The 26723-nt window shown below is 37.9% G+C and overlaps 1 protein-coding gene across 2 annotated transcripts in view; it reads left to right on the plus strand.

Annotated features, from left to right (window-relative positions):
- Positions 1-1937: 1937 nt before the first annotated feature.
- LOC149838413 (E3 ubiquitin-protein ligase COP1-like) overlaps positions 1938-26723 on the plus strand; it is a 115036-nt gene continuing 90250 nt past the window's right edge. Inside the window, exons 1-3 of one of the 2 annotated variants that reach the window (XM_090006585.1) lie at positions 1938-2568; positions 11887-11964; positions 21284-21439. In XM_090006585.1, the coding sequence (XP_089862711.1) occupies positions 2215-2568; positions 11887-11964; positions 21284-21439 (588 nt within the window). In that variant the 5' untranslated portion in view covers positions 1938-2214. The remainder of the gene's footprint in view (positions 2569-11886; positions 11965-21283; positions 21440-26723) is intronic. The other variant, XM_090006587.1, reaches the window with a different exon arrangement.

The raw sequence follows: 26723 nt of genomic DNA on the forward strand, positions 1-26723 counted from the left end.
AAGGGGGGCTTGGCATTTGCAATCTAAAGGAGATGGATATCACTTGTCTTGCTAAATTAACTTAAAATGTTGCAAATCAAGTGAAAACTCCATGGGTGCAGTTGATCAAAGCCAAATATCTAAATAAGGAATCACTATGGTTCCCAGTGGTATTGTAAGAGGCTATATTGGGTGGAAAGGAGTTAAGCATGGTGCAGTGGCCATTTTGGAGCACTCCAAATGAAAGATTGGAGAGGGGATGAGGGTCGATTTTTTGTTTGACCCTTGGTGCCCAAAAGGTCCTCTTGTGAACCTTCTCCCACCAAAAATACTAAGAAGGTCATGTATCATAGTTTGAAAGCCATCAAAGTTCAGGAGCCAATTGATAGCATAAAACTACATAGGCGGCGGGGCCACCAATTCTCGAGTCGCTGCGAGCTTCATGAAGCTGCTTGTGAAGATTTTATTTGTTGGTTGTCCGGTTGTAGTGAGCCTATGAAAGTTGGCAACGAACTTATACAGTGTCAAATGGTGCCCAAGGGAGAATCTCAACTGCAACATCAGATCAAGGTTTACTAGCAAGTTCAAAGACAAACACATTAGATAGAGCTGAGAAAGGTCCTTCCACTGATGACATGGGTCATTTGGAAACTTAGAAAATCAACAGATCTTTGGAGGTGAAAGAAAGAACAAATCAAAACTTAGGAAGGCCTTCATGTGCTGAGAGAGCATGCCCTGTGCATCTTAAAGAATTTAGGTGACCCCATAACAACGAGGTGGATACGTTTGAAATGCTGGTTCCCACCTAAATCTGGTTAGGCTCAGGTAAGCATTTTCAGGATACATCACCTAGTATGGAGGTATGGGTACACCATTCAATCCCACACTGGCTTTTATTTTAATGCATGATGTTTCTCCAAGCCGGGTATTATGGAGAACAAAGAGTGGAGTGGGTGGCCTCAAAATTTGAAATTAATCAAACCTGGGTCTAATATCATTTTAGAGACTGGACGAACAAACCTTGCATGCATGCAGCCTCAATAGATACTTAGAAGGGCGACACCAAGGTCAAGATGTTCCTTAAGAAGTGATGAGCTTAGTGCATAGCTTTGACAGAGTTATTGTGCAAAGACCACAACGTAATTCCAATTCTATAGCAAAACAACTAGCTAAGATGGCGAAGAATGATCACCCCTGACTGGTCCCTAAGGGGGAGGATATATAATTTTGTAGCAATTATACTGAATTGAATGAATCTGGTAAGATCTGCCAAACCCCAGTTTGAGTTAAAAAAACAAAACGTGTACAGTCTTGTCAACGTATTTACTTATGACAGTTTTTTTAGTTTTTGAGAGGAAGTAAACTCTGTTTTATTAATTAAGTAAACTTATAACATGTTATACCCTTGATTCCTTGAAAACACAATACCTTAAGAAACCTTTGAATCAGCTAAGCTTCGGGACTGATGGCCCCTTTTATATATAGAGAGAAGATTAATGCAATAAAATCAGTTTTTCAGGTACAAAAATTAAAATTTAATTAAACTTTTTCAAGCGCGATATCTGGTGACGTATTTGCATTTTTTTTTCTTTTTTTCGACAGAAAAAGTTGGGGTTAGGCAGAACCCTACCAGTTATACAACTATATCATAGGGATTGGAACTTGCAACGTCCCAACACAAGGTGACGTGCACTGACTGTTCCTACCACACAAGCGGAGCCCTATTGCATTTGCACTTGCACGAGGGGAAAATATCCCGCTCAGGCCCATAAAAGAGAAAATATGTGAAAAGGAGGGCATTTAGAAAGGGGAGGCAGATAAGCCCAAGCAGCGCATGACGCGGAGGGGCGACGTGTTTCCCCTCCCTCCCTCCCTCCCTCCCTCACAATCTCCGTAGCCTTTCTCACAAAAAACCAGCACCTTCACCCTAAATTGAGAATCTAACCGAATGAGCATTTAGAAAACAAGCCCAAGCCTAGGCCGGCAACTTGGACGAGCAGGTAGGAACCAGAATCTTATTATATGTTAACCTGGCAGCGTCACACAGAGAAACCTTGACGCTTAAGTTCGCCATCCTGTCAACCCAAAAGAAACAAGAGAGAACCAAGGCGGTCTTCCGATAACTCTGACTTCAGTCGAGCGTGGAGGAAAAGGAAGGAGAAGAGGAGGAAGAAAAATGGGATCTCGGGCGGCTTCATCTCAAACGGGATCGTGATCGTGAGGGGATTTCGGTTGATGGCGGACGTTTCGGTCGGGGCGCTGGTGCCCTCCGTCAACGATGGAGAAGCGAGGGCAGCGGGCTGCTCCGAGAAGGACACAGCCACTGAGAGCTGCGGAGGCGGCAATGCTGTCAACGACGGCAGCAGCAACGGTGGCTCGATCAACGGTTACGGTTACGGGCTGGAGTTGGACAAGGACTTCTTGTGCCCCATTTGCATGCAGATCATCAAGGACGCCTTCCTCACCTCCTGCGGCCACACCTTCTGCTACATGTGCATCGTCACCCACCTCAACAACAAGAACGACTGCCCCTGCTGCGCCCACTACCTCACCAACAACCACCTCTTCCCCAACTTCCTCCTTAACAAGGTTTTTTGCTCTCCGATCGATTCCGCTTCCGTTTCTTCTTCTTCTGTTTCTTTTTTTGCTTGATGATCGTTTTGTCGGTTCTCGGAAATCGACGAATTGGCTCTGGATTGTGTAAATTGGACGTGGCACATGATTCTTAATAAGTGATAACTGGGGAATTTGATAAGATGGCAACTCCTTTTCAACCGTTTGTGGAGGTTAATGTTCGTAGAGCTTTTTTTTATGGTCAGAAAGCAAAGCTTTTAGCGTCGAATTTAGCAAATTGAGTTCCCTAAGATACGTTTTGCCGCAGATTTGTACATAACATAGAAATAACACTTGGAAAGAGTTGGCAATTAGCTAGGGCAGCAGGTGTTGTAGTTTGACCGATTGCGAAAGAGGGTAAATTGGCTACATTAAGATTACCACCTGGAGAGGTTCTTTTGATATCCGAAAACTGTTCAGCAGTTTGAAACGGGGAAAAGGGCACATATATGTTTGTTAAGAGAAAAGGGGGGCGCTTGCATACTATAGATTCATGAGAACAGAGAATCTGGTTCTTTCTCCCGAGCCACCGGCCGAGTCCTCCGTTTAATGAAGCAGGCTCCGGAACAGTGCATCCAGCAGAAAAAACCTCTTGACCTGTTTGTTTCTTCCAAAAGCTCTCCCAGACATTGATCCTGCAGCCACTTTCGGTGACGCCTAAAGACACCATCCAAAAGGCATTTGCATCCATTTTCTCGGACCCGTTTCTCATCTCTCACCAGCAAATCCTGGTCCCTTAACGGACTATTAAACATCCGAGCTTGAAGCTGCAGAACAAACCCTCCTTTATTAGGTGTAGGAGCAACTTGGAGAAGAGAAAGCCCCTTGGTTTTCCACAGGACCTTTTGCAGAAGTAGAGCAGGGAGCAGGTCTGAACCGCCAAGTTGGGATCAGTAAAAAGGGCTTTTAGTGTGGAATTTCACTCGTTTGATTAGGGAGTGTGACGTGTGGTAGTCTTTTCTAAAGAGGGAAGCTCCTCATTTTGGGCATGGTTTATTTCATATTTCTTATTCTTATGAGGTTCATATCCAAGTTGTGATTCCGATCTTCCCCCTTTGTTCACATTCGTTAGATTAATCATTCTCGCTCAAATCTTTGTCCTTGCACCTTGTTTACTTGATTCGAAAAACTTTTCATATCTCATATGCACATTTGGCCAAATAACGGCTCACGGATTAGATTCCACTCGCAGAATCAGATGGAGTCTCGCGGGGCTGCTTAGCTCGCCACCTCTGTTCTTCCCTTTCCATCTGTGTTGTCTCATCTGGTACAGTGTCACAAAGAGCGGCAGGCACCAACTAAGAAAAAAACTAAGAAAGAAATATGCACAACATACAACAATACTCTCTCTCTCTCTCTACACTGACTCAAAAAAATCTACTTTTGAAACCCATCAGTACTTAGTACTTACTCTATTATTTCAACATCAATCCGTTGCATATCATATTGCACTAGTGGCTAAACTCCCATACTTTTGGGTGTACATATGAGAGTTTTGGACAATAGACAATCTGCTTTTTTCTTCTCAAGACAGTGCATAACTATCTGCACCTTATCTGATTGTTAGATTTTTTTCCTAGTTTTCCATTTCACATTGTGGTTCCATCTCCAAGAAAGATCAAATATGTCATGTTTTGATCAAGAAACATCAGTTTGCTAGCTGTCTGATTTCTGTGCAAGCTGTCACTGTCACTTAACATGGATGACCTATCTCAATAAGTCTGACCTTCCTGAGGCTTCTTCTCCAAACGACAGTTGGAAGGTATGAGAAATCGAGAGAGATTCACTCCACGGCTCAGCCTGTACAGGAAACAGAGAAAAGAGAGAGAAAGGGAGAAGCACAATAGCTGGGGCAGCTGAACAACACACACCACCGAGCCCTAATATATTTATATCAAAATGATTTTATAATAGAGACTAAAATACGTAAACACAAGGACCATATTACAAAAATGCCATTAATGAATGTCAACTTCATAGTAACAAAGGATAGATGTGCGTATGGATCTGGATGCAGATCTAGATCCATATGCATGCTCTATTTTAACAGCCTCCCTCAAGTTGTACATGGTTTTGGAGCATGTACAACTTGCTCTTCAATAGCCAAAATTGACATGATGTTAACCCTTTGATAAACATGTCTACTACTTGATCTTCTGTTCGAACATGACGTAGTTCTATCTCTTTCATCTCGACTTTCTGCCGTATAAAATGTTGATCAATCTCAATGTGCTTTGTTTTGCTATGTTGAATAGGGTTACACACAATGTTTATTGCGCATTGATTGTCGCATAAAAGAAATGATCGAATAATTGTCTCCCCATGATCACTCAATAAGTGTCTAATCCATGTAACTTCTGCCGTGCCTGCAGCCATGAACCTGTATTTAGCCTCTGTACTCGATCGTGCCACTGCCTTTTGTTTTCTACTGCTCAAAGACACTAAATTGTGTCCAATATATACACAATATCTAGAGACATATCGTCTCTCATATGGGTCCCTTGCCCAGTCTGCGTCAGTATAAGTGATGAGTTCATGTCCTTTATGTAGGTTATCATTCTTGCGATAAACAAGCCCATCTCCTATAGTTCATTTTAAATAGTGTAGAATGCGCTTCACTGCTTCCATATGACCTTCCGTTGGAGCATGCATAAACTGAGACACCTGATTAACAACATAAACTATATCAGGTCTGGTAAAGGTCAAATATTGCAGCATCCCCACGAGGCTTCTATACGTTGTAGGGTTGACACAAAGATGGCCATCTTCAGAGCTCAGCCTTTGATGTAATACATTCGGAGTGTTGACTGATTTGCAATTCGTCATCCCGACTCTTTTAAGAAGATCAAGAGTGTATTTCTGTTGCATGAGTGTCAATGTGTCTTTTTGTCTGTAAACTTCCACACCAAGGAAGTACCTCAACTCCTCTAAATCTTTCATCTTGAAAGTTTTCATTAAAAATCGCTTCACGTCTTGTACATGATTATCTGCACTCCCAGTGATCACAATGTCATCAACATATATAAGAAGAAGTGTAACGATGTCTATCTTTTGGTAAATAAAAAGCGAGTGATTCAGAGAGCATCTTCTAAAACTATAGCCTTGAATTTGCATAGAGAAACTTTCAAACCAAGAACGGGACGCCTGTTTCAACCCATACAGAGATTTCCTTAGCTTGCACACCCAGGCAATAGGATCCTTCTCGACATACCTAGGAGGTTGCTCCATATATACTTCCTCCTTTAAAGTTTCATTCAAAAATGCATTTTTAACATCCATCTGGCTAAGCCTCCATCCTCGGTCGACTGCTAGGAATATGATGACACGAATTGTACCCATTTTGACTACTGAACTAAAAGTTTTATCGTAATCTTCACCATATTGTTGTGTGAATCCCCGAGCAACAAGTCGCGCCTTATATCTGTCAATACTTCCTTTGGGCTTATACTTTGTTTTATAGACCCACATTGAGCCAACTACATTCTTTCCTTCTGGCCGAGGTACTATTTCTCAAGTCTGGCACTCATGAAGTGCTTCCATTTCTTCATTCATAGCCTCAATCCAATGACGGGATTGAAGAGCTTGATTAAAACAAGTGGGTTTATCCTGTTTTGTAAGCTGAGACATAAAAAACTGAAAATCAAGAGAAAATGTCTCATAACTCACCCATCGCTGAATAGGATGCCTAATGCGTGACGGCCTTTGAATCGAATCATTAGCGATGCTTTCCACATTCCTCGACCCTGTATTTTTGTCCCTTCTAGTGTATACCTGTCCAGAGAAGCGTTCAACTGGGGGTGGCTCAACTGGAGATGGTTCAACATGCATCTGTGAGTCATCCAACTTTCTACTCAAGCCGAAGGAAGGACAATTCGCCTGACATGTTTCTCCTGTATTAGCAAAAAGGTCTGCGCTCATCCATGGATCATATACCTCTACTTCTCGAGATGACAACTCTTCGGTGTCATTGATCTGAAAATTTTGCTCATCCAAAACAACATTCCTGGAGGTCCTAATACGTTTTGTAGTAGGGTCATAGCATCAATAGCCTTTGTATTCATCTGCATACCCAACAAATCTGCACTTAGCGGCCTTGTTTTGAAACTTATTTCGCAGAGATGAATCAATATGTACATAACATACACAAAAAAAAAAAACTCGCAGCTCATCATAAGAGGGATGTTGGCCAAATAAAGTATAATAAGAAGATTTTCGATCCAGAAGTGCTATAGGAAGACGATTTATGACATGAACAGATGTGTGAAAAACTTTTGTCCAGAGACTAATGGGCACATTGCTATCATGTAACATGCTCATCGCACTCTCGACAATATGCCTGTGTTTCCTCTCCGCAACCCCATTTTGTTGAAGGGTATGAGGGCAAGAAACCTGTCGACTTATTCTTTTATCCCGAAAAAAAGCAATAAATTCATTCGATGAATACTCTCCTTCACCATCATATTGTAAATGCACAATATCACAGGAAAACTTTGTTTTGATCATCGAATGAAATTCCCGAAATATTTGGAAAACATCATGCTTATGTTTCAAGAAATATATCCAAGTAAAGCGGGAATAAGAATCAATAAAGATAACGTAGTAACGACTGCCAGAGAGAGAAAAAATAGGTGCGGGTCCCCAAACATCAGAACAAATAATCTCAAATGGCTTTGAAGCCCTTTTATTAATAATATAAAATGGAAGAACATGACTTTTGCAGAGTTCACATGGGGAACATTTTTTATTCTCTAAAAATGAACATAAACTAGACTATGGAAGAAGACCATCAAATACAAGATTTTCAACGAAGCCCCGACTACAATGTCCCAAGCGACTATGCCAGATATCTGGCTTATTACAATGAGATGAATTAAAAACTTTTAATGAAGGAAAAAACAAAGACTCTGAAGGTGAAGACACTGAAGAATGCTTGGACGACTTCAACTGGAGAACTGGGACTGAAGGCGAAGACACTGAGGGAATCTCCTTGAAGACGTACATGTTTCCTTGTCGCTCCTCCTTAGCGAACGTCTCCTTCGTTCGTAGATCCTTACCATAAACAGATGAGGGAGTAAATTCGACGGAAGAATTCATATCGTCAACAAGTTTAGCTACAAAGACAATGTTCTTTTTAATATTAAGAGCAAGGAGGACATTTGACAAGTGGAGGACTTTGACATAGGGATATGTGCATTGCCAGTATGACTAATGGAGTGATAAGTTCCATCTCCTGTAACTATACTACCTTTTTCAAAATAAGGCAATAAGTGAGATAACTTACCCGCATTACCCGTGACATGGGTGGCAGCACCGGAATCAACATACCACTGGCCTTGCTCATTTTGCTTGATCGTCATCTGTGACAATGCTGATAGCAAAAGTTGTTGCACATCTGTAGATGACGCTTTCGTGTCCACAGTAGAAGCTTTATTTTCAATTTTGTTTATTTTTCCTCTATTTTGCAGATTAAACCAACAATCACCTTTTTTATGTCCTCTTTTGTTACATAAGAAACAAGTGGGCACTCTCCTCTGATTCCCTGCATTAAAAACACCCGAAATATTAGGTATAGGCAAGATACCACTGTAATGAAATGGTGGTCTTCAACAAATGCACAAATAACTCACAAACAAGTGTCTATTGGAGACACTACAAGCATGACCCTTGAAAGGGTATAAAAGGAAGAACACTTGAAAAATAAATAATACTTTATTCATGAACAAAATGCTTAAGAAGCATGGTTGTTTACATTGAAGGGGTTCACCCCTATATATACAAAAAAGTGGAAGAGAGAGGAGAGCTCATTTTGAGCTCTCCAAAAGAGACGTTGGATTCCAACGTCTCTTAATATAGCTGTTGGACTACAGTCCAACAACATTTATTATTATAGCTGTTGGACTATAGTCCAACAACATTTATTATAGCTATTGGACTACAGTCCAACAGCTATTTGCACAGTCAAGTTCCAACAGGAACTTGACTGGATCAAATATCTAGTTTCTATTGAACTAGATGCTAAAAAAAAAAATAAAGAAAAATAGAAAAAGAAAATATAATAATATTAAATTATATATATATATATATATATATATATATATATATTACAGTTTACATTTTAACAACCACGTCCTCCCTGCCCAAAACAGTCTCTGCCTCCTTGATATCCTGCATTCCCTCGTCCAAAACCTACAGAAGTCTCCATAGCCAAAACTGAATGGGAACGAGTTGATTCATTTCCTTTTGCCCTTTGTTTCATAATCATCTCATGCTGAAGAAGTTTCGCTTGAAGGTCGTCAAAATTGGGCAAGTGAGGAAGACATGTCAAAGCTGTGATAAACATGTCAAAGTCAGAGCCCAACCCATTAAGGAATTGTTGTACTTTATCTTTATCTGAAATAACACTTTCAATAATAGCCAATTGGTCAGTAATACTCTTCAAGCGGTCTATATATTCCATAACTGTCATGGAGCCTTTCTTCAAGCTTTGAAACTCATTCTTTAAGTACATAACTCGGGCTTCTGATATCTGAGAGTATGTCTGAGATAGCTTACTTCATAAGTCTGCCGCAGTGCAATCATTTGAAAGAGTAGCCAACACTTCTTGAGAGAGTGTTGACGTAATATAATCAACCAAAGATTGATCCCGCTTTCTCCAAGCTGTATACTCTGGATTCTTAATAGATTTGGTAATTGCATCACCCTTCTCATCCTTGGTTTCCTGCAAAATAAGCCGTGGTGGTACAGGAACAGAACCATCCAGATGTTCATCGAGATCCTGACTCCGTATAAACGGAAGTATTTGTCTCTTCCATGTTAAGAAATTAGAATGAGTAAGTTTTTCTGTAACGAGCTGATTTAAGAAACTTGCAGAGGGACTGGATGACGAGTATGAATCCATATCAATGAAAACAATGAATATGCAAACAAAACGGATTGAAGAAAACAAACTGAGTTGAGATCACTTAATCAATCAGCAGAGCTTCAATAAAATATGTACTTGTGCAACCATTACCTTGAAAGAAAATTCCTTTTTTTTTTTTGAAGCAAGAATGTAATCTGTTACACTCTGCCTATAGACGTTGCACAAAAAACACTAATTTCACTGCTGAAAGGATGAAGAAGAGCAATACAAAATTGAGAAAAATGTGATACGATGATGAATGCTAGACTATGACAGTGATATTTAGAACAAAATGATACGAATCATCCAGCAATACAAGGAGTATTCACAACACACAAACTTAGGAAAGTATCAAATTTAGAAGGAAAACCATAGAAAGTGTAGTTGACGTTGATAAATACTACAAGAAGATGCCGTTGTTGACAAAAAGAAAGGTGATATTAAAGAAGGAGATACAGCCGAAGGAGAAGTTGCAGACACTGACGATGATGTTGATACTGAAGGCGAAGGAAGACAGACGTTGATGTTGATGAAGGAGAGAATCAATGTTGAGGCAGAAGGAGACAGTCGTAGACAAACGTGGATGTTGAAGAAGACGTTGATATCAACGTTGATGTTGAAGAAAGAGATGCGATCGAAGAATAAGATGAAGGAGTCTTCATGACTGCCTTTTCAGATATCGTTGAACGTGTTTTTGGTAGGGTTCCGCAGCCGTGACTTTGATACCATATGAGAAATCGAGAGAGATTCACTCCACGGCTCAACCTGTACAGGAAACAGAGAAAAGAGAGAGAAAGGGAGAAGCACAATAGCTGGGGCAACTGAACAACACACACCACTGAGCCCTAATATATTTATATCAAAACGATTTTACAATAGAGACTAAAATACGTAAACACAAGGACCATATTACAAAAATGCCATTAATGAACGTCAACTTCATAGTAACAAAGGATAGATGTGCGTATGGATCTGGATGCAGATCCAGATCCATATGCATGCTCTATTTTAACAGAAGGATCATCACTTATCAATCCAAGATATCCAATGGTTGCCTCTTTCAGTAGAAAATCTTTCTTTTCTTAGTATTCTTTTTATCACTCTCTTGGGAATGCAGTACATGATGTACCTGGTAGGTAAGAGGAGAGAGTATCTATGTGGTTGCAGATGCCTTCCACTATGTAGATTATTTTGTCGGTAATAATTATGTTATCACAGATTTTATAATGTCAATTTGGCTTCTAACTTCAAATTCTTGTTTCTAAACGTTGAAAAAATGCATTTCTTTACAAAATATGATTTGAACAAGTGTCATACCCTATGTAGTCAAAAGCACTAGGCGGTGCCTAGTCGGTAGACCCCTAAAAAGACTAGTCGGACTAGTCAGTTCCTCAATTAAAATATAAAAAAATAAACATAAAAATATGTTTAATTCTTTTACTAATAAGATGTTTTCATTACACAAGTACAAAATTATACATGCTTTCACAAAATATATTGATATACATAACCAGAATATACATATATATATATAATTGTACACACACAAATATATATATATATATATATATATATATATATTTCAATTATTCATAACATATTCAGTATAATCAACAAAATATGCTTTCAACCTTTCACAAAAGCACAATAACACATACATATATAAATAACATATTACATAATTCATAATATTAAACATGCTTTCAGGATTTTATAGAAAAATCCATCAGAAACAAACACACATATATAAAAAACATAATCAATTAAAATTATTTGTGCATGCTTTCAATGTTTCACAGAAAAAATCCCAAAAAGCAAAGTAGCACACACACACACACACACACACACATATATATATATATAAATATAATAACTAAGCATGTTTTCATGATTTCACAAAATCACATAAACATACACACGTATATATAATTACATATATATAAGAATAATAAATGGCTAAACTGCCCTCGTGCCTAGGCGGATGCAGCTTAGTCGCCGACTAGGCGCCTTAGTCGGCAAAATTGGTACCTTTTAAGGTACCCAACTAGGAATTGCAAAGCCTAGGCATTTTACTTATACCTGATTGACCAGGCGGACTAGTCAGGTTTTGACTACATTAGGTCATACCACGATTACAAGTTATTTGTTTTAGCTTTTGGCACAAAATGTGACTCATAGAGGTGGATATTGATGAAAAAGATGCATTGACTTCCTCTTCTATGCCTCACATCCAAAGGAAAGAACCAAACCTGTACAAATTTGTTTATAGAGATTGCCTGCTGTATGTAGCCATGTCTATATACCATTGTTCTCTACTTTAAGCATTTGCTCTTGACTTTGCAAGTGTTTATTCATTGCTTGGTTATTTAATTGCTCGTATTGTGTGATTTTAGCTTTTGAAGAAGGCATCTGCCCGTCAGATAGCAAAAACGGCTTCACCAGTGGAGCACCTACGTCTAGCACTTCAACAGGTTTGTCATGAATTTCTTGATACTAAATACTAAATCCAATCTTGTATCTTTTTTGGAGTCCCAGTTGTACCAATTGTACTCCAATATAATGAATGTTTGGCGTGTTTTGGTTATAAATATTGTTACTTGCAAATTAAGAAGTTTTTTCTGTATTTTTTCATATTATACTATCTTCAAACCATGGAGTCTGTCCCTTTTCTCACTTGCTAATTGTTTAGTAACAAGAACACTAGTCTTCCCATTAAACTGGTAATTTCTTGCAAGTCAGTGATGGCTCTTGTCATTGTTACTTGCATAATAAAGTGTCTCTTGACCAATGTTTTTGAGGTTGTTGAGCTCTTTTCCATTGGAAAGGGTTCTCGACTATTCAAAGTTTCAAACCGCATCACTGCTTGTGACTCAGCTGGTTCAACTTGGTGATTCGGCTTGGTCATCATAACTTCTTATATTTTATGATATATATGTACATATATGTGCATAATATACACAGTTACATGTATATAGGTATTTATGTAGACTTGTCCGAGTCATGGGAGTTGGAAAAATTTTGATGACTACGCCATGTCAGGCTGTGACTTGGCTGAGTTTTGTTTTATTTTCTGGGTTATTCACTGGGTTGACAACTTGATCCACTGAATGTTTTGATCAGGGTTGACTTGGCTGATTCAACGAGTCAACCCTGAAGGTTTTAAAAATTTGTCCCTACTTTCACAACTTCATCACCAACTCCACCTGTACTAAGGCACATATTTCTTGATTTTATTTTTATTTGATCCCACTGATTTTTTTTTTTACTGTACACGTTAGTTGAGTGCTTCATCATCAATAATTTACTTGCAGCTTTAGTTAGAAGTTAGAACCTTTCTGATTCCAATTTATGGTTGTAATCCCAATACTATTTCTTTAAAATGGTAAATGCATGTAAGTTTCTTGCAAATTTTGGATCTTGCCTTTGTTAAAGAGAAGCACATCACATCTTTATTCAAGTAGGATCACAAAAAAATTCCCCTTTTCTTAAAAGAATAAATACAACATTAATTAATTGCATGTTTCAGATTCTTAAGAGATGATTGGGAAACTGTAAAGTCTGATGATAAGGATTAGTGGGTACCAAGAGTAGATCATGTTACTATATATATATATATATATATATTATTGTAATAGGTAATGTCCATCAGCGGCATTTTGGTCTTTTGGCTGTTGTAATAGGATCAGCCTAGTAGGGGCTGTTTTATAATTTTTAGTTTTTCTTTTCCTTTTTATTGTTTTTTTATTAATATGGCTGTTCGAGCAGCCCAACTAGTTGTTGGGCTGCCCCCCTTCTCTCTCTTTTGTGGTTATAAATAGGTTTTTTTCTAGTGTTACCGGAAGCTTCATAGATATGTGGGAAGCACACTTCCCAAAAACTCACTTTGGAAGCGCGAAACTCCTCATTTCCGAAACTTGATGGGAATTTCGATTCTCCCACTCTTCTCCTATGCTTCTCAAATGTGTTTCTCCAGCTTCACTACATGCTTCCTATGTGCTTCTGTCACACTTTCATGTTTTTCATGTGCTTCCTTTCACGCTTTCCACTCACTTTCCATGTACTTTCTCTAACTTGGCAATCATCATTTTTAGATTTTGAGAAGAATTTAATTCTTACACTACAAAATCATGAAATTTAAGAATCGTCATTTTTATTTTAGTTTTGATTCCCTTCTCTTAGATTTCATCACTTCCCATTCAATCTCATCACTTCCTCTTTTATTCCTATTTTTTTTAGAAGAATTCTTTCCATGTACTTTCATTTTTTATTTTAGAATTTATTTTGCTTCCCATTCAATCTCATCACTTCCTTTTTTATTCCTATTTTTTCTTTTAAATCGATTCCTCGCTTCTTATAAATTTTAAAATACCTCGCTTCTCGTTTCATTTCCCGTTTCCGCTTCTTAGCCTGGTAACCTTGGAATTTTCTCCATTGTAATACTAATGCTTTCTAAGCATTTGTTAAGTGAATAACATTTATTTTTATATTGCTCTCTTGTTTGGCTCTTTGTAGCCTTTATATGCACTTTTGTGCTTGTATATTGGCTTTGCCTTTTGTATTGTCTCTTAGTGGACTTGTATTTGTGCTTAAGCACATTGTATTTTGTATTTCTGCTTTCCGCTTGTTTCATTACATGGCATCATAGCTTCTTGGATTCTTGGACCTCAAAACCTGTTGCTCGTGGTGATCGAGGGAACGCGTGCTCGTGGTTGGAGTGTTCGTGATCATCTTTCTCCCTTTCTCTCTACCACTCTCTTTCTTTCTTTCTCCTCATTTTCGTCATGGAGCATGGATCAAATATTGAACTCTCCTTCAACCTCAATGGAACCAACTATATGATGTGATCTGCCGCAACTCAAGGGGAAGAAGCTTTGGGAGTACATGATGGGAACCACTCTCGAGCCTCTACTAAAGCTCAACAAACTTGAAGGTGGCGTAGAAAAAGCTCTTGAAGAAGAAGATTAATCCAAAGCTATTTATGATCATCAAATCAAGGTAGATGATTGAGAAATCAACCATGCTAAAATCCTTTCATGGTTCATGAACAATGTGGATATTAAGATATGTGCCAATATTGCCAAATTTAGAAAGGCAAATGATGCATAGTTCTTTATGAAGGGTATCTATACCCCAAAAGACCTTGCAAAACAATATTTCTTACAAGAGAAGATTAGAACTATTAAACAAGGGGACATGAATGTTTGGGACTATTTTAGTGCCTTGTCCCCTCTTTGGGACGAGTTAGCACTTCTTGAAACAAAAGTGGGAAGCCTTTGCGAACGTGAAACTTAGGCATGAGCAAATGGAAAAAGAACACTTTTTTCAAATTTTGTATGGTCTACGCCCATAGTTTGAACAAGTTAAGTCTTCCCTTCTCCATAGATCCTCTGCTATGCCTCTTGAAGAGGCTCTTGCCGAAATATGTCAAGAGGAAACCCATATTGGAATGACTACTAAATGAGATAAAGTATTGATCGTGGCTAGACCCAACAACAATAGGGGGTATCAACGGGTCGGGTTTACTCATACCCGACCCATACCAAACCCTATAGGGTCCGAGTATGGTGATAAATAAGAAGACCCGATTAAGACTCGAGTCCGGACCCGAAGGTCCGATTAATACATGGATTCGGCTATAGTTTGTGAAATTTGTACCAAACCTGCGCCCGACCCGAGTTTCGATTAAGACCCATAATTTTCAATGTAAAAATGATAAAAAAAATTATTTTACCGGGTATGGTTCGGGTCTGATTCATGTAGTTCTTATTGGGTTTGGGTATCATTTATCTTATGGTAGGTCCGATTAGACCCGGGTCCGAACCTGATACCATACCTGAAAATCGAGGCCAGGTTTGGTTTCACCTGGGTCTGAACCAAACCTGACCCGTTGACACCCCTAAGTAACAATATGAGGGCATACAAGCCTCCACATTTTGGGAGGCAAAACTACAATGGAGCATCACGAAAAATTATTTGCCACTATTGTAATGAACCAGGTCTTATCAAACCGGCATGCCCAAAACTCAACAAAAAGGTGGCTTTCGTTGGAGAATCCATATCCAAGAAGGGCGAAGACGCCGAAGAGACAAATGGAGGAGACCTTAAAAATTCCATTAGTCAATTAACGGAGGCACTTTAACAATTCCTCAAAATATCTTCTTTAACTTCGGGTGCCACTATTGCTTTGTTATCTCTTCCTGATATGTGCTCTTGGATTCTTGACTCGGGGGCTTCTTTTCACATGACTTCGCATGAAAATGTTATTTTCAATGTATGCACCAACTCAAAATTACCATATGTTTCAATCATCAATAAGACATCTTTAAAAATCAATAGTATTGGAACTTTAGATTTTAAAAAGTTCTTGGTTCCAAAAATTAGAGTTGTTCCTAAATTAAATAATTTTTTTTTTGTTTCCAATTTTTTTTTACCGTGGATGTAAAATTTCCTTCTCATCTAAAGGTTGCTTTGTGCAGGATCTCTAGTCAGATATGCTGATTAGGCAAGGGCATAAGAAAGGAGATCTCTACTTTATAGATTTTTTATCTCTTCCATCCAAATCATTTTGTAATTATGTCCAAGATAAAGATATTGTAACTTGGCATAAAAGACTTGGCATCCAAGCTTATCTAAGATGTATCTTCTCCCTTTTGCGAAAATAATTGTGAATGAAAAAGATATTTTTTTGCAAAGATTATACAACAACAACTACGCCTTCATCCCAAAACAATTGGGGTCGGCGATATGAACCAAAAAAGAAAATCATTCTGGGTCTTCCACATGAATCTTTCTCTTCCAATCATTTCTATCTAATGCCATGTCCTCGGTGAGGTTCAAAACATTCATATTATTTCCTATCACCTCCATCCATGTCTTCCTAGGCCTACCTCGACCTCTTTTAACTAATATATTTTCCCATTTCTCCATCATTCTAACTGGAGCATCATTAGGCCTTCGCCAAATATGTCCAAACCACCGTAAACGATTCTCTCTCATCTTATTTTCAATGGGTGCAACGCCTACCTTCTTACGTATCTCCTCGTTCCGAATCTTATCTTTTATTGTATTTCCACACATCCATCTCAGCATACGCATCTCAGCTACACTCATTTTTTGAATATGATGTCTCTTGGCAGCCCAACATTCTGTACCATATAGTAAAGCGGGCCTAATAGTCGTCCTATAAAACTTTCTCTTCAACCGCAATGGCATTCTACGATCGCACAACATTCCAGTTGCACTCTTCCATTTCATCCACCCAACCTTTATCCTATGATTTACATCTCCATCAATTTCTCCGTACTTTTGAATGATAGATCCCAAATATTTGAAACAATCATCCACCGGTATTTCTTGCTCACCAAGCTTCACTACACTCCCATCACTACTTCGTTGCTTACTAAATCGACATTCCATGTATTCTGTCTTACTCTTACTCAACTTAAAACCTCTTGCTTCCAATGTCTTGCTTCCAATGTCTGTTTCCATAATTCTAACTTAGCATTAACCCCAGCTCTAGACTCATCAATCAAAACAATATCATCAACAAACAACATACACCACGACACATTTTCTTGAATTGGTCTCGTAAGCTCATCCATCACTATAGCAAATAGGAAAGGACTTAAAGCAGATCCTTGATGTAACCCAACCGTACTTGAGATGGATAAGCTCATCCATCACTATAGCAAATAGGAAAATTGGTTGTCACCCCTCCACAAGTGCGGACATTGGTTACTACTCCTTCATACATATCTTTAATTATTCTAATGTACTTGAGAGAAACACCTTTCTTTATCATTGTCCACCAGAGAACGTCCCTAGGTACTCTATCGTATGCCTTCTCCAAATCAATAAAAACCATATGCAAATCTTTGTTCCTATCTCTATTTCTCTCAATAAGTTGTCTAAGAAGATGTATAGCTTCCACAGTTGATCTTCCAGGCATAAAACCAATTTTTTTGCAAAGATTATATTTTAAAAAAAATGAAATCAATTCTTTTTCCAAATAAAACCTTTATTTCTAAAAAACCGTTGAGTTAGTGCATTCAGATGCGTGGGGCCCATTCCCGGTCATGTTTGAAGGTGACTATTCATATTATGTTACATTTATTGATGACTTCACTAGATATGTATGTGTCTACTTCCTTAACTTCAAATTAGATGTTTTCTCATGTTTTAAATTTTTTTACATGATTATTGAAAACAATTTCAAACCAATATTTCTATACTTAGGTCCGATTCAGGTGGATAATATATGTCAAAAGATTTTCAAAATTATTTAAAACAATGGAACTTGTCATAAAAGTTCTTGTCCTCGAACTGGTAGAAAGAAAGCATAGACATATCATAGAAACCGCTAGAACCCTTCTTATCTTTGAAGATATTCCTAATTTTTTTTGGACGAAGCCGTCTTGACTTCAATTTATTTGATAAATAAAATGCCTTCGTCCTCTTTACAAAATATTTCTCCATTCAAAAAATTATTTAACATGACACCGAATTTCAAGCAATTGCAAATGTTTTGTTCTTTCTTATAAAAATTATAAATTGTCTCGAAAAGCCATTGAATATGTTTTTGTTGGGTATGGTGAAACTAAAAAAGGTTATGGGGATTTTGATCTTAAAAACAACAAACTATATGTTTCTAAAGATGTAACTTTCTTGAAAAATGAGAATGGTTTTGATAAAAATAATAACAAAGAGGAAGTAGGCTGTACTTTTTGTTTGATCTTTTACCAAAAGAAGAACATGGTTCTTATGAACCAAATGATTGTGATTTAAATCATGATGGTAATTATATTTGTGATAACTCTTTAGATAATGATGTTGATAATGGACATCTTAATGTTAATGATAACTTAGAGTCATCTCATAATGATGATAATGTGGTTGAAAATTCTTCTAATGATATACATATCTATACCCGGCTTGAGCAAAGAGACCAACCTTATGCTTATGAAAGGTATTCACACGGTTTACTCATAGAAGAGTCACCTTAGGAGATCCAACCGAGTCTCCATTCTACCAAATAGGTTAGTGTCATATGACTCATTTTCTTCGAACTATAGAGTTTGTTTAATGGCACTACATTCTTATCATGAACAACCACATTACAATGAAGCTAAAAACTATCTTCATTGGATTGAAACCATGAACATAGAACTAAATGCCCTTCATAAGGCCAACACTTGAAAAATAGTTAGCCTATCATTAGGAAAGAAACCCATAGGATGTAGATGGATATTTAAGGCCAACACTAAAAGTGATGGTACACTTGAAAGATACAAAGTTAGGTTTGTTGTTAAAGGGTATACTCAAGAATATGAAATTGATTACGAGGAAACCTTTGTGCCGGTAGAAAAAATGATAGTGTAAGAACCCTAATAGTTGTTGCCTCAATCTAAAAGCGATCCATTTACCGGTTAGATGTCAAAATTTCCTTTCTCAATAGAGGGCTCAATGAAGAAGTTTACATGGATCCTCCGCTGTGGTTTGCCATTGATAAAGGTAACACTCTTAAAATAAAAAAAGTTTTTGTATGGTCTTAAGTAAGCCCTTGGTACTCATAGGAAATGACAAAAAGGGATTTGACAAAATTAAAATTATTTTGAAGAAAATTTTTGATATGTCTGATTTGGGTTTTTTGAGATATTTTCTAGGTATTGAAGTTGTCTACTCACCCATAGAGTATATCTTGTCTCAAATGAAGCTTGTTGATGATATTTGTGATAAGTCAGGTATTTAACTGCTTAAAGATCCTACCCCTTACAAACAACTGATTGGATCCCTCACCTACTTGTCTATCACCAGACCAAATATAGCTCATGTTGTTCATGCAACAAGTCAGTTTCAACATGCTCCAACCATTGTGCACATGAGTGCAATAGTAAGAATTGTGAGGTATATTAAAAATTTCATAACTAAAAGGTTTTTCTTATCCTCATCTTCTTCCCTTAGATTTAATAGATTAGAGAGGAAACCCTAATGATAAAATCTCAACAAGTGGTATTTGTGTTTTCATAGTGGATTCTTTAATTTCTTGAAAATGCAAGGAACAAAAAAAATTCTCATTATTCTCTAATGAAGCTGAGTATTATGCAATGAGTGTGACAACCATGGAGCTTGTATGGCTAAGGAATCTTCTCAAAGACATGGGTGTAATAATCTTCAACCCTTCAAAGATGTGTTGCAACAATAAAAGCACAATTTACATTGCAAACAATCACACATTCCATGAGCGAACAAAGCACATTGAGATAAACTGCCATTATGTATGGGATGAATACTTGAGAGGGACTATTGAGTTGTCGTTAGTTCTGAGTATCAGCTTGCAGATTTCTTCACTAAAGCTCTTCGTGCACCTCGTTAATCTTCCTTCCTAACAAACTTTTGGTAATCACACCATAAGTTTGAGGGGGGGGTGTTAATATATATATAATAGGTAATGCCATCAAGGACACTTTCGTCTTTCTACTGTTGTAATAGGGTCAGCCTGGTAGGGGTTGCTTTATAATTTTTATATTTTCTTTTTCTTTTTTCTTTTTATTGTTTTTTTTTATTAATATGGGCTACCCTCTTCTCTTTCTTTTGTGGTTATAAATAGGGGTTTTTCCCCTTTGTAATAATATGCTTTCTAAACATTTGTTAAGTGAATAACATATTTATTTTTATATTTCTCTTTTGTTTGGCTCTTTGTAGCCTTTGTATGCACTTTTGTGCTTGTATATTGGCTTTGCCTTTTGTATTTTCTCTTAGTGGACTTGTATTTTTGCTTAAGCACATTGTATTTTGTATTTCCGTATGTTTCATTACATGAGTCATGAGACTCATGACCAAGGGAAGATGAGCGGTGGGTGAATCCAGAATTCAACTCAGCAACAAACGTGGAGCCACCTGTCTCATTGTGCTAATAGTTATTTATAAATGCCTGGTACACAAATGCTTCAAACATTAGACTTTTTTGGTAGATTTCCCCATTAAACATTGTGTTGGGATAAAATTTGCGCTAATGCGAGATTGAGATCTCTCTTTTTAAACCTTTTTTGTTCAATAAAAATATAACAGCTCCATGTTTTCAAGTGAACAATGGTTATTACTCTTGTCCACTATATCATGAATTAATTAAGATAATCACTCAAAATAGTTTCAGTTCCCCTGCAATTAAAAACAGTGGTTGGTTTCTATCATTCTGGGAATATGGGTCGTTGCTTTTGTTGATTATGTTGCCAGTGTGTTAACTACTGTTTCTATGTTAGTTAATTTTTTTAGGTAGCATTTTATCATAGATTATTTAACCATTAGTACCACAGAAAAATTTAGTGAGATTTAGTGTAGCATGTGGGCATTGTTCTTGTCTATTTGCAATATTGGTGTTTTTCATTTTACTTATACACTTGCACATCCAACAGTAGCATTTATTAACATTATACAAGGGGAAAGGGCTTCTTGGGAGCAGCCTCTAGGAGGATAGACATATGGAGAGCAATTTTATTTATTTTTCATTCAGATGGAAAATGTAACAGTTGATACATAATAAAAGTGTTTCAGCATGACTACCTTTATAAGCAAACAATCAAACACTACTCTAAGGTTCTTGCTTCAAGCTATTTAAAGATTTTAAAAGATGGCTGATTCTGCACCAATTTGCACAAAAACTATTTGGGATTTCTTTAATTGATATGCTTTACCTCAACATAATGTGAGGGATTCTTGTTTTATGGCATCAATAATTTTAGCATGAGTTTTCGAATGCTTTCAAAAATTACAAGTTTGTATGATCTTAGACAGGGTGCTGACGTGTCAGTCAAGGAGCTTGATGGTCTCTTATCACTTCTTGTGGAGAAGAAGAGAAAGATGGAGCAAGAAGAAGCTGAAACAAACATGAAAATATTGCTTGATTTTTTGCAGTGCCTTAGGAAGCAAAAGCTTGAGAAGCTGAATGAGGTTTTCTTTCTTGTATTTCTGTTTTGATGTATCAGCTTATTTGATTAAAGTTTAAACCATTTCTGTTCCTTTTATCAAGTCTTTCTCTTCATTGCTTAGGGTACGCTTGGTTGCATCTCATGTGATTTGGAATCACATGAGATTTAGAAAGTGAATCTCATTTGAACAGTACCCCCAAAACAACCAAACATAAAACTTTTTTGGCATAGAACCCTAAAAGCAAACCTCATAAAAGTGAATTGGCACAAAATCCCAAAAGTGAGATTTAGAAAGTGAATCTCATTTGTGTGAGATTCACTTTCTCATGAGATTTGAAATCTCGTGAGATTTGAAATCTCATGAGATTTTGAAAGTGAATCTCTTTTGAACAGTATTTTCACTTTTCAAAAACACAACCAAACTTACCCTTAGTTACTGCTGAATTATTGGTTTCTTCTTCAGAGGGATGAATATGGCTTTTTTTCTTAGTTTAGTAAAACAAGAAATAGATTTTAGCTTACACCTGAGCAAAGGACATCTTATTCGGCCTTCAAACTGTATGATGCCATGCATAGTACTGAATTTCAATCTTCATGATTTGCAAACCATTGCTGGGATGTTACTTCAATTCCTTATTGCACTTCAAGATGTGGCTGTTCTGTTATTGTTGTTTTTTTTATGATGAAGAACCCTCACCGAGAACCAGGTCACTTAATGGGCCTGCCCCCCTGTGAGGCAAACCCCAGGTGGGGTCACCGACACCCAATCCCTTATGAAGCCCACCAGTTAAAGGCACTTGCACACCCGGTGGGAATTGAACCTGGGACCAAGGGGTCAACACCTTCTCCCCAGGCCCACTGCCACACGGGCGACCCGAGCGGGTGTGTGGGTGTTCTGTTGTTGAATACTTGAATCTGGAAAAACTTTCATGAAACTAAATGAACCCTAGGACAAAAACAACTTTACTTACCCTGGTGACTGTGAATTCAAATGTACTTCTCTTTACTTATAATATGATTCCTCCATCAACTTTCTTTTGTTTATTGGATTTCAGAAATTGATGTTTGGTAGATTTTTTGTAAATATCTGCATCGTAGTGATCAACTTCTTTTAGAAAATTGCCATCTTTAGTCCTTTATATTTGCTGCCTCTTTCTGAAGTTCTGGTAATTGGCCATATTTTTTGAGAAGACGTTTATGATATATGTTTCTATGTATTTCTTTTATTTTTGTTTTGCCTGGAAATTACATCAGCAATTTGGAACACTTTTTGACTGGCAATGGGTGCATCTTGTAAATGCCTGTTAGATGTTGGTGCTGTATTGTTAAGGAATGTAATATGTATCTTACCAGCTACCCTCTCTAGGTTGTACATATATTTATTGTAGAGGGGTATTTCTGTAACATGGCCCTAGGCATTATAGTCAACCATTTTTTGCCTTCTTATGTAATCTAAGGGACGTACCCTTTTATGTTGTAGCATATCATTCTTTTGAATCCAATGAAGTAATAGTGTTCATCTTCCCTTTTGTGTTTCTTCTCTCAAGCTGCTTCTTGAAGCCCTTGTGCTCCCATTGCTGCTAAAATGGTATCACAACGAGGACTTAGCATTAAGGCAGAGCATCTGAGTTCAGCAAAGAGGGAGACTCGTGCTTCATTCTGGCCTCGGGAGAGGAGTCTTGCTGACATCAGCAGGAGGTACAACAGAGTTGAGCTGATTTTGGGGGCTTGCTTCTGGAATCTGGTAGATGGTGATTTTTGGAGGCGGGAATAAAAAACCATGATTATCAGAGAAGATCTCGATTTTGGGGCATTTTCTTTGATTTTCTGGATTCCGTGAGTTATAGAGTTAAGTTTGATAAAATCTGTTGGTTCTGAGGCTATGTCACAGGGATTCAGCCAGACAGGTGCCGCACCTGCTTCGACACGATGCGACGCGGGTGCGGCACCCAGTGCGGTCAACGCACCCAGGGTCATTTTGGTCCATTTTTTGTTTTTTTTTTAAATTCTTTTGCCCTATGAAATGGGCTGCGGAATTTAAAAAAAAATCTTGGGGGGGGGGGGGGGGCGCTGCCCCCCTATAACCCCCCGCCAGGGGCGGCCTCCCCTGGACCCCCACCCGCTGACTGCGCAGCAGGACCTGCGGACCCCCCTTCTCTCTCTCTCTCTCTCTCTCTCTCTCTCTATATATATATATATATATATATATATATATATATATATATATATATATATATATTTGCCGCACCCCCGCACCCAAGGTTTTTGAAAGTGCCACAACCCCGCACCCGCATAGTTCTGAGGCTATCAGTGGTTGTTTCTTGTTGGGTTTTCACTGTTTGATGTCATTTTTATGTGGGTATGCTGCTGGAAGTTGCCTGGGTTGGTTATTGATTACTTTGAAGGAGTTTTGTTGAAGTTTCCAAGTTGTTCTTAAGGGCAGTAGCATATTCTGAATACAGTTTCTGTGTATCGTGTGCTTTGGCTGTGGTTGGTTGCGTGTTTCTAGGTGTTATATGAATAACATTAAAGTTGCAGACTATACTCAACATAATCTTAGCTGAACTGTTGCAATATTTCTGTGTGTTGGCTGAGTTACTTTGAAGTTGTTGATTATAGTTGTGGTTTTGCAATTCCTGTTATGAGCAATATTGCTTGGGTTGAATGTGTGTTGCAAGTGAGGTGACTGAGTCACAGTGTCACAAAATCAGTTTTGGTGGGTGTTGGGACAACACATTACCCTGTACTAGTGGTGAAGAGGGAGTATTTTGGGCTTGATGATCTTGAAGGTAACCGTATTCAATGTTGACCTGTTGGGACAACACAGTTTGTTGCCTGGTTTGTTGTTTTTGTGCAGGTATTCATATACGGCGGTTTGGGCGTGAGGAAAAAATGGAGAAGGGAGAACCTATACAATTAACTCCGGGAAAACTCAATGGGACCAACTATGCATTTTGGTCGGATTTCATGTTTGCAGTGATTGAAGGAAAATGATTGGGAGGGTATTTTGATGGGACTAGTGTGAAACCCAATGCCGATTACCCAAATCACGAGGCTTTGCTAAAAGAATGGAAGATGAATAACCGCAAAGTGAAGTCATGGATTCTCGGTTCGGTAGAACCAAGGATTGCAATAAATATCTCTAAATTTCAGGAAGCCAAGGATGCATGGGTCTATCTGAAGCAGGTGTACATGCAGGAAAAATGGGCTCGACAATATCAGTTAATGTAGGATTGGAGGTCATTGAGACAAGGAAGCAAGTCTGTCCAGGACTTCCACTCTGAGATTTAGTTACTGTGGGATTCATTGGCCTTAATCGATAAGAACAATAAGTGTGATAAATATAAGGACTGTAAGGCCTGCATGGATGCTGAAACTCAAGTTGAGGAGATTGTGGGGAGATAGAGTTCCTTATGGGACTCTGTCCTAAATTCAACAATGTGAGAAGTGCCATAATTCACAAGACATTCCTCCCTTCTGTTACTCAAGCTCTTTTTGAGCTCATTGCAAAATAGACTAAGATGAAGTCTCTTCAGTTATATCGTACTGGTGATTCAGTTATGATTGCATCTAAACTGTCAAGTAGTTATGGTGGGCCCAAGATTGGAACACCCAAGTATGATAAGAGTGGTGTGTGATGCCACTACCCCAAGGAGATGGGGCACATGAATATGTCATGCCCAACATTAAAGAGGAAGAATGTGAAGATGGGTGAAAGTGTTGCTTTGTCTGGTATGTTTGGTGGAGAGAAGAGTGTAGAGAAGGATGATGAAAACATATTTGCTGTTGTGCCCGCCTCCTCCTCTGATGTGCAGGCCTCTGTGTCTTCCAGGCTGGATCAGCTGACGCAGCAAGTCCAGCATCTTCTTTCACTATCAACTTCATCCGGTTCAGCTACCCTTATGGTACCTTTGGCTGTGCTTATGCATGTATCCCTAGTATTGGTTCTGGTTAGTTGATAGACTCAAGAGTGTCATGTCATATGACCTCTGATGAGTCTATACTAACCAAGTGTAGGCCATGTAGTGGTGCCTTTCTCACTACAGATGGCTCTCTCATGGATATCTCTAAAGTTGTCTCAATTACTTTTGATTCCAATCCTTTTGAAAAATTCAATGTAGCTGAAGTTTTCTTGGTCTCTTCCCTTGCCATAAACTTGCTTTCCGTTGGTCAACTTACTCAATTCAACTGTGATGTAGTTTTTACTCCAGATTGTTGTTTTGTGTTGCATCAGTCATCAAGGAAAAAGATTGAGACTGAGCATAGGCATGGTCATTCATATTTTCTTGACTATTTAGATCAGAGTTCTGATTGAGGAGATATGTAGAGTGTAGGTGCTGCAGTTTTGGAAGCTTCAGTTTTGTGGCAATGTCTTGGTCATGTGTCTAGTTCTAGGTTGCAATAAATGTTGTCTTTAGGGGTCTTGGGTAGTAGGCTAAGTCACATGGGTGCGGGTGCGGGGATGCGGCACTTTAAAAAACCTTGGGTGTGGGGGTGCGGCAGGGCAAAAATGTACACACATATATATATATATATATAATTTTGAAGTTTTAACAGTTAACAACAGTAACACTACTATATATATATATATATATATATATATATATATATATATATATATATATATATATATATATAAGGGAACCTTGACAGTTTCAAGGTTGGCATAGTCAGATAGACCATTTTCTTAGTCAACTATATGTCTTGGACTGGTCAAAACAGGGGTACATTAACCAGGTTATATGAACATATACATGCTTGAGTGATTCAATGTAACTCCATATTTCTAACATTAAACCTTCCACAGCATGTGTCATTAAATGAGTTATGAAACGAACTGCAGCAGAATTATGACCACGCAACAGAAACTAAAATCGAGTACAAACACATATAAGCATACACATGTACGAAGAGCAACCAGCAAAAGAACTTGAATGAAGAGAATACCTTGTGTTTCTTGAAACAGGAAAGTGAGCAACTGCACCTTAAAATATTAACAAATCAATAACTTCTGGAACTTGGTAGATCTTATAATCCTATGAACTGAACTTAGATAATGAATCAATCCCAAAACAAATAAATTAAACCCATTACATGCCCATAACATAACAACACATTTTAAGCAATGGTTGATAGAACGACTTTTCAAAAAAGATGAAAGTAACATTTGACCTTAAGTCATCAAGCATAAGCAACTAATAAAATAGATTGTAAACGAAATAAAAAATCAAGAAGCTCCACAAAACCCATTTTAGCATAGAATCAAAAGCCTCAAAATTAAATAGTCAAAGATCCTCAAAAAATAA

The sequence above is a fragment of the Nuphar pumila genome, chromosome 5 (genome assembly GCF_984573655.1).
Source record: "Nuphar pumila chromosome 5, dmNupPumi1.hap1.1, whole genome shotgun sequence".
Lineage (NCBI taxonomy): Eukaryota > Viridiplantae > Streptophyta > Magnoliopsida > Nymphaeales > Nymphaeaceae > Nuphar > Nuphar pumila.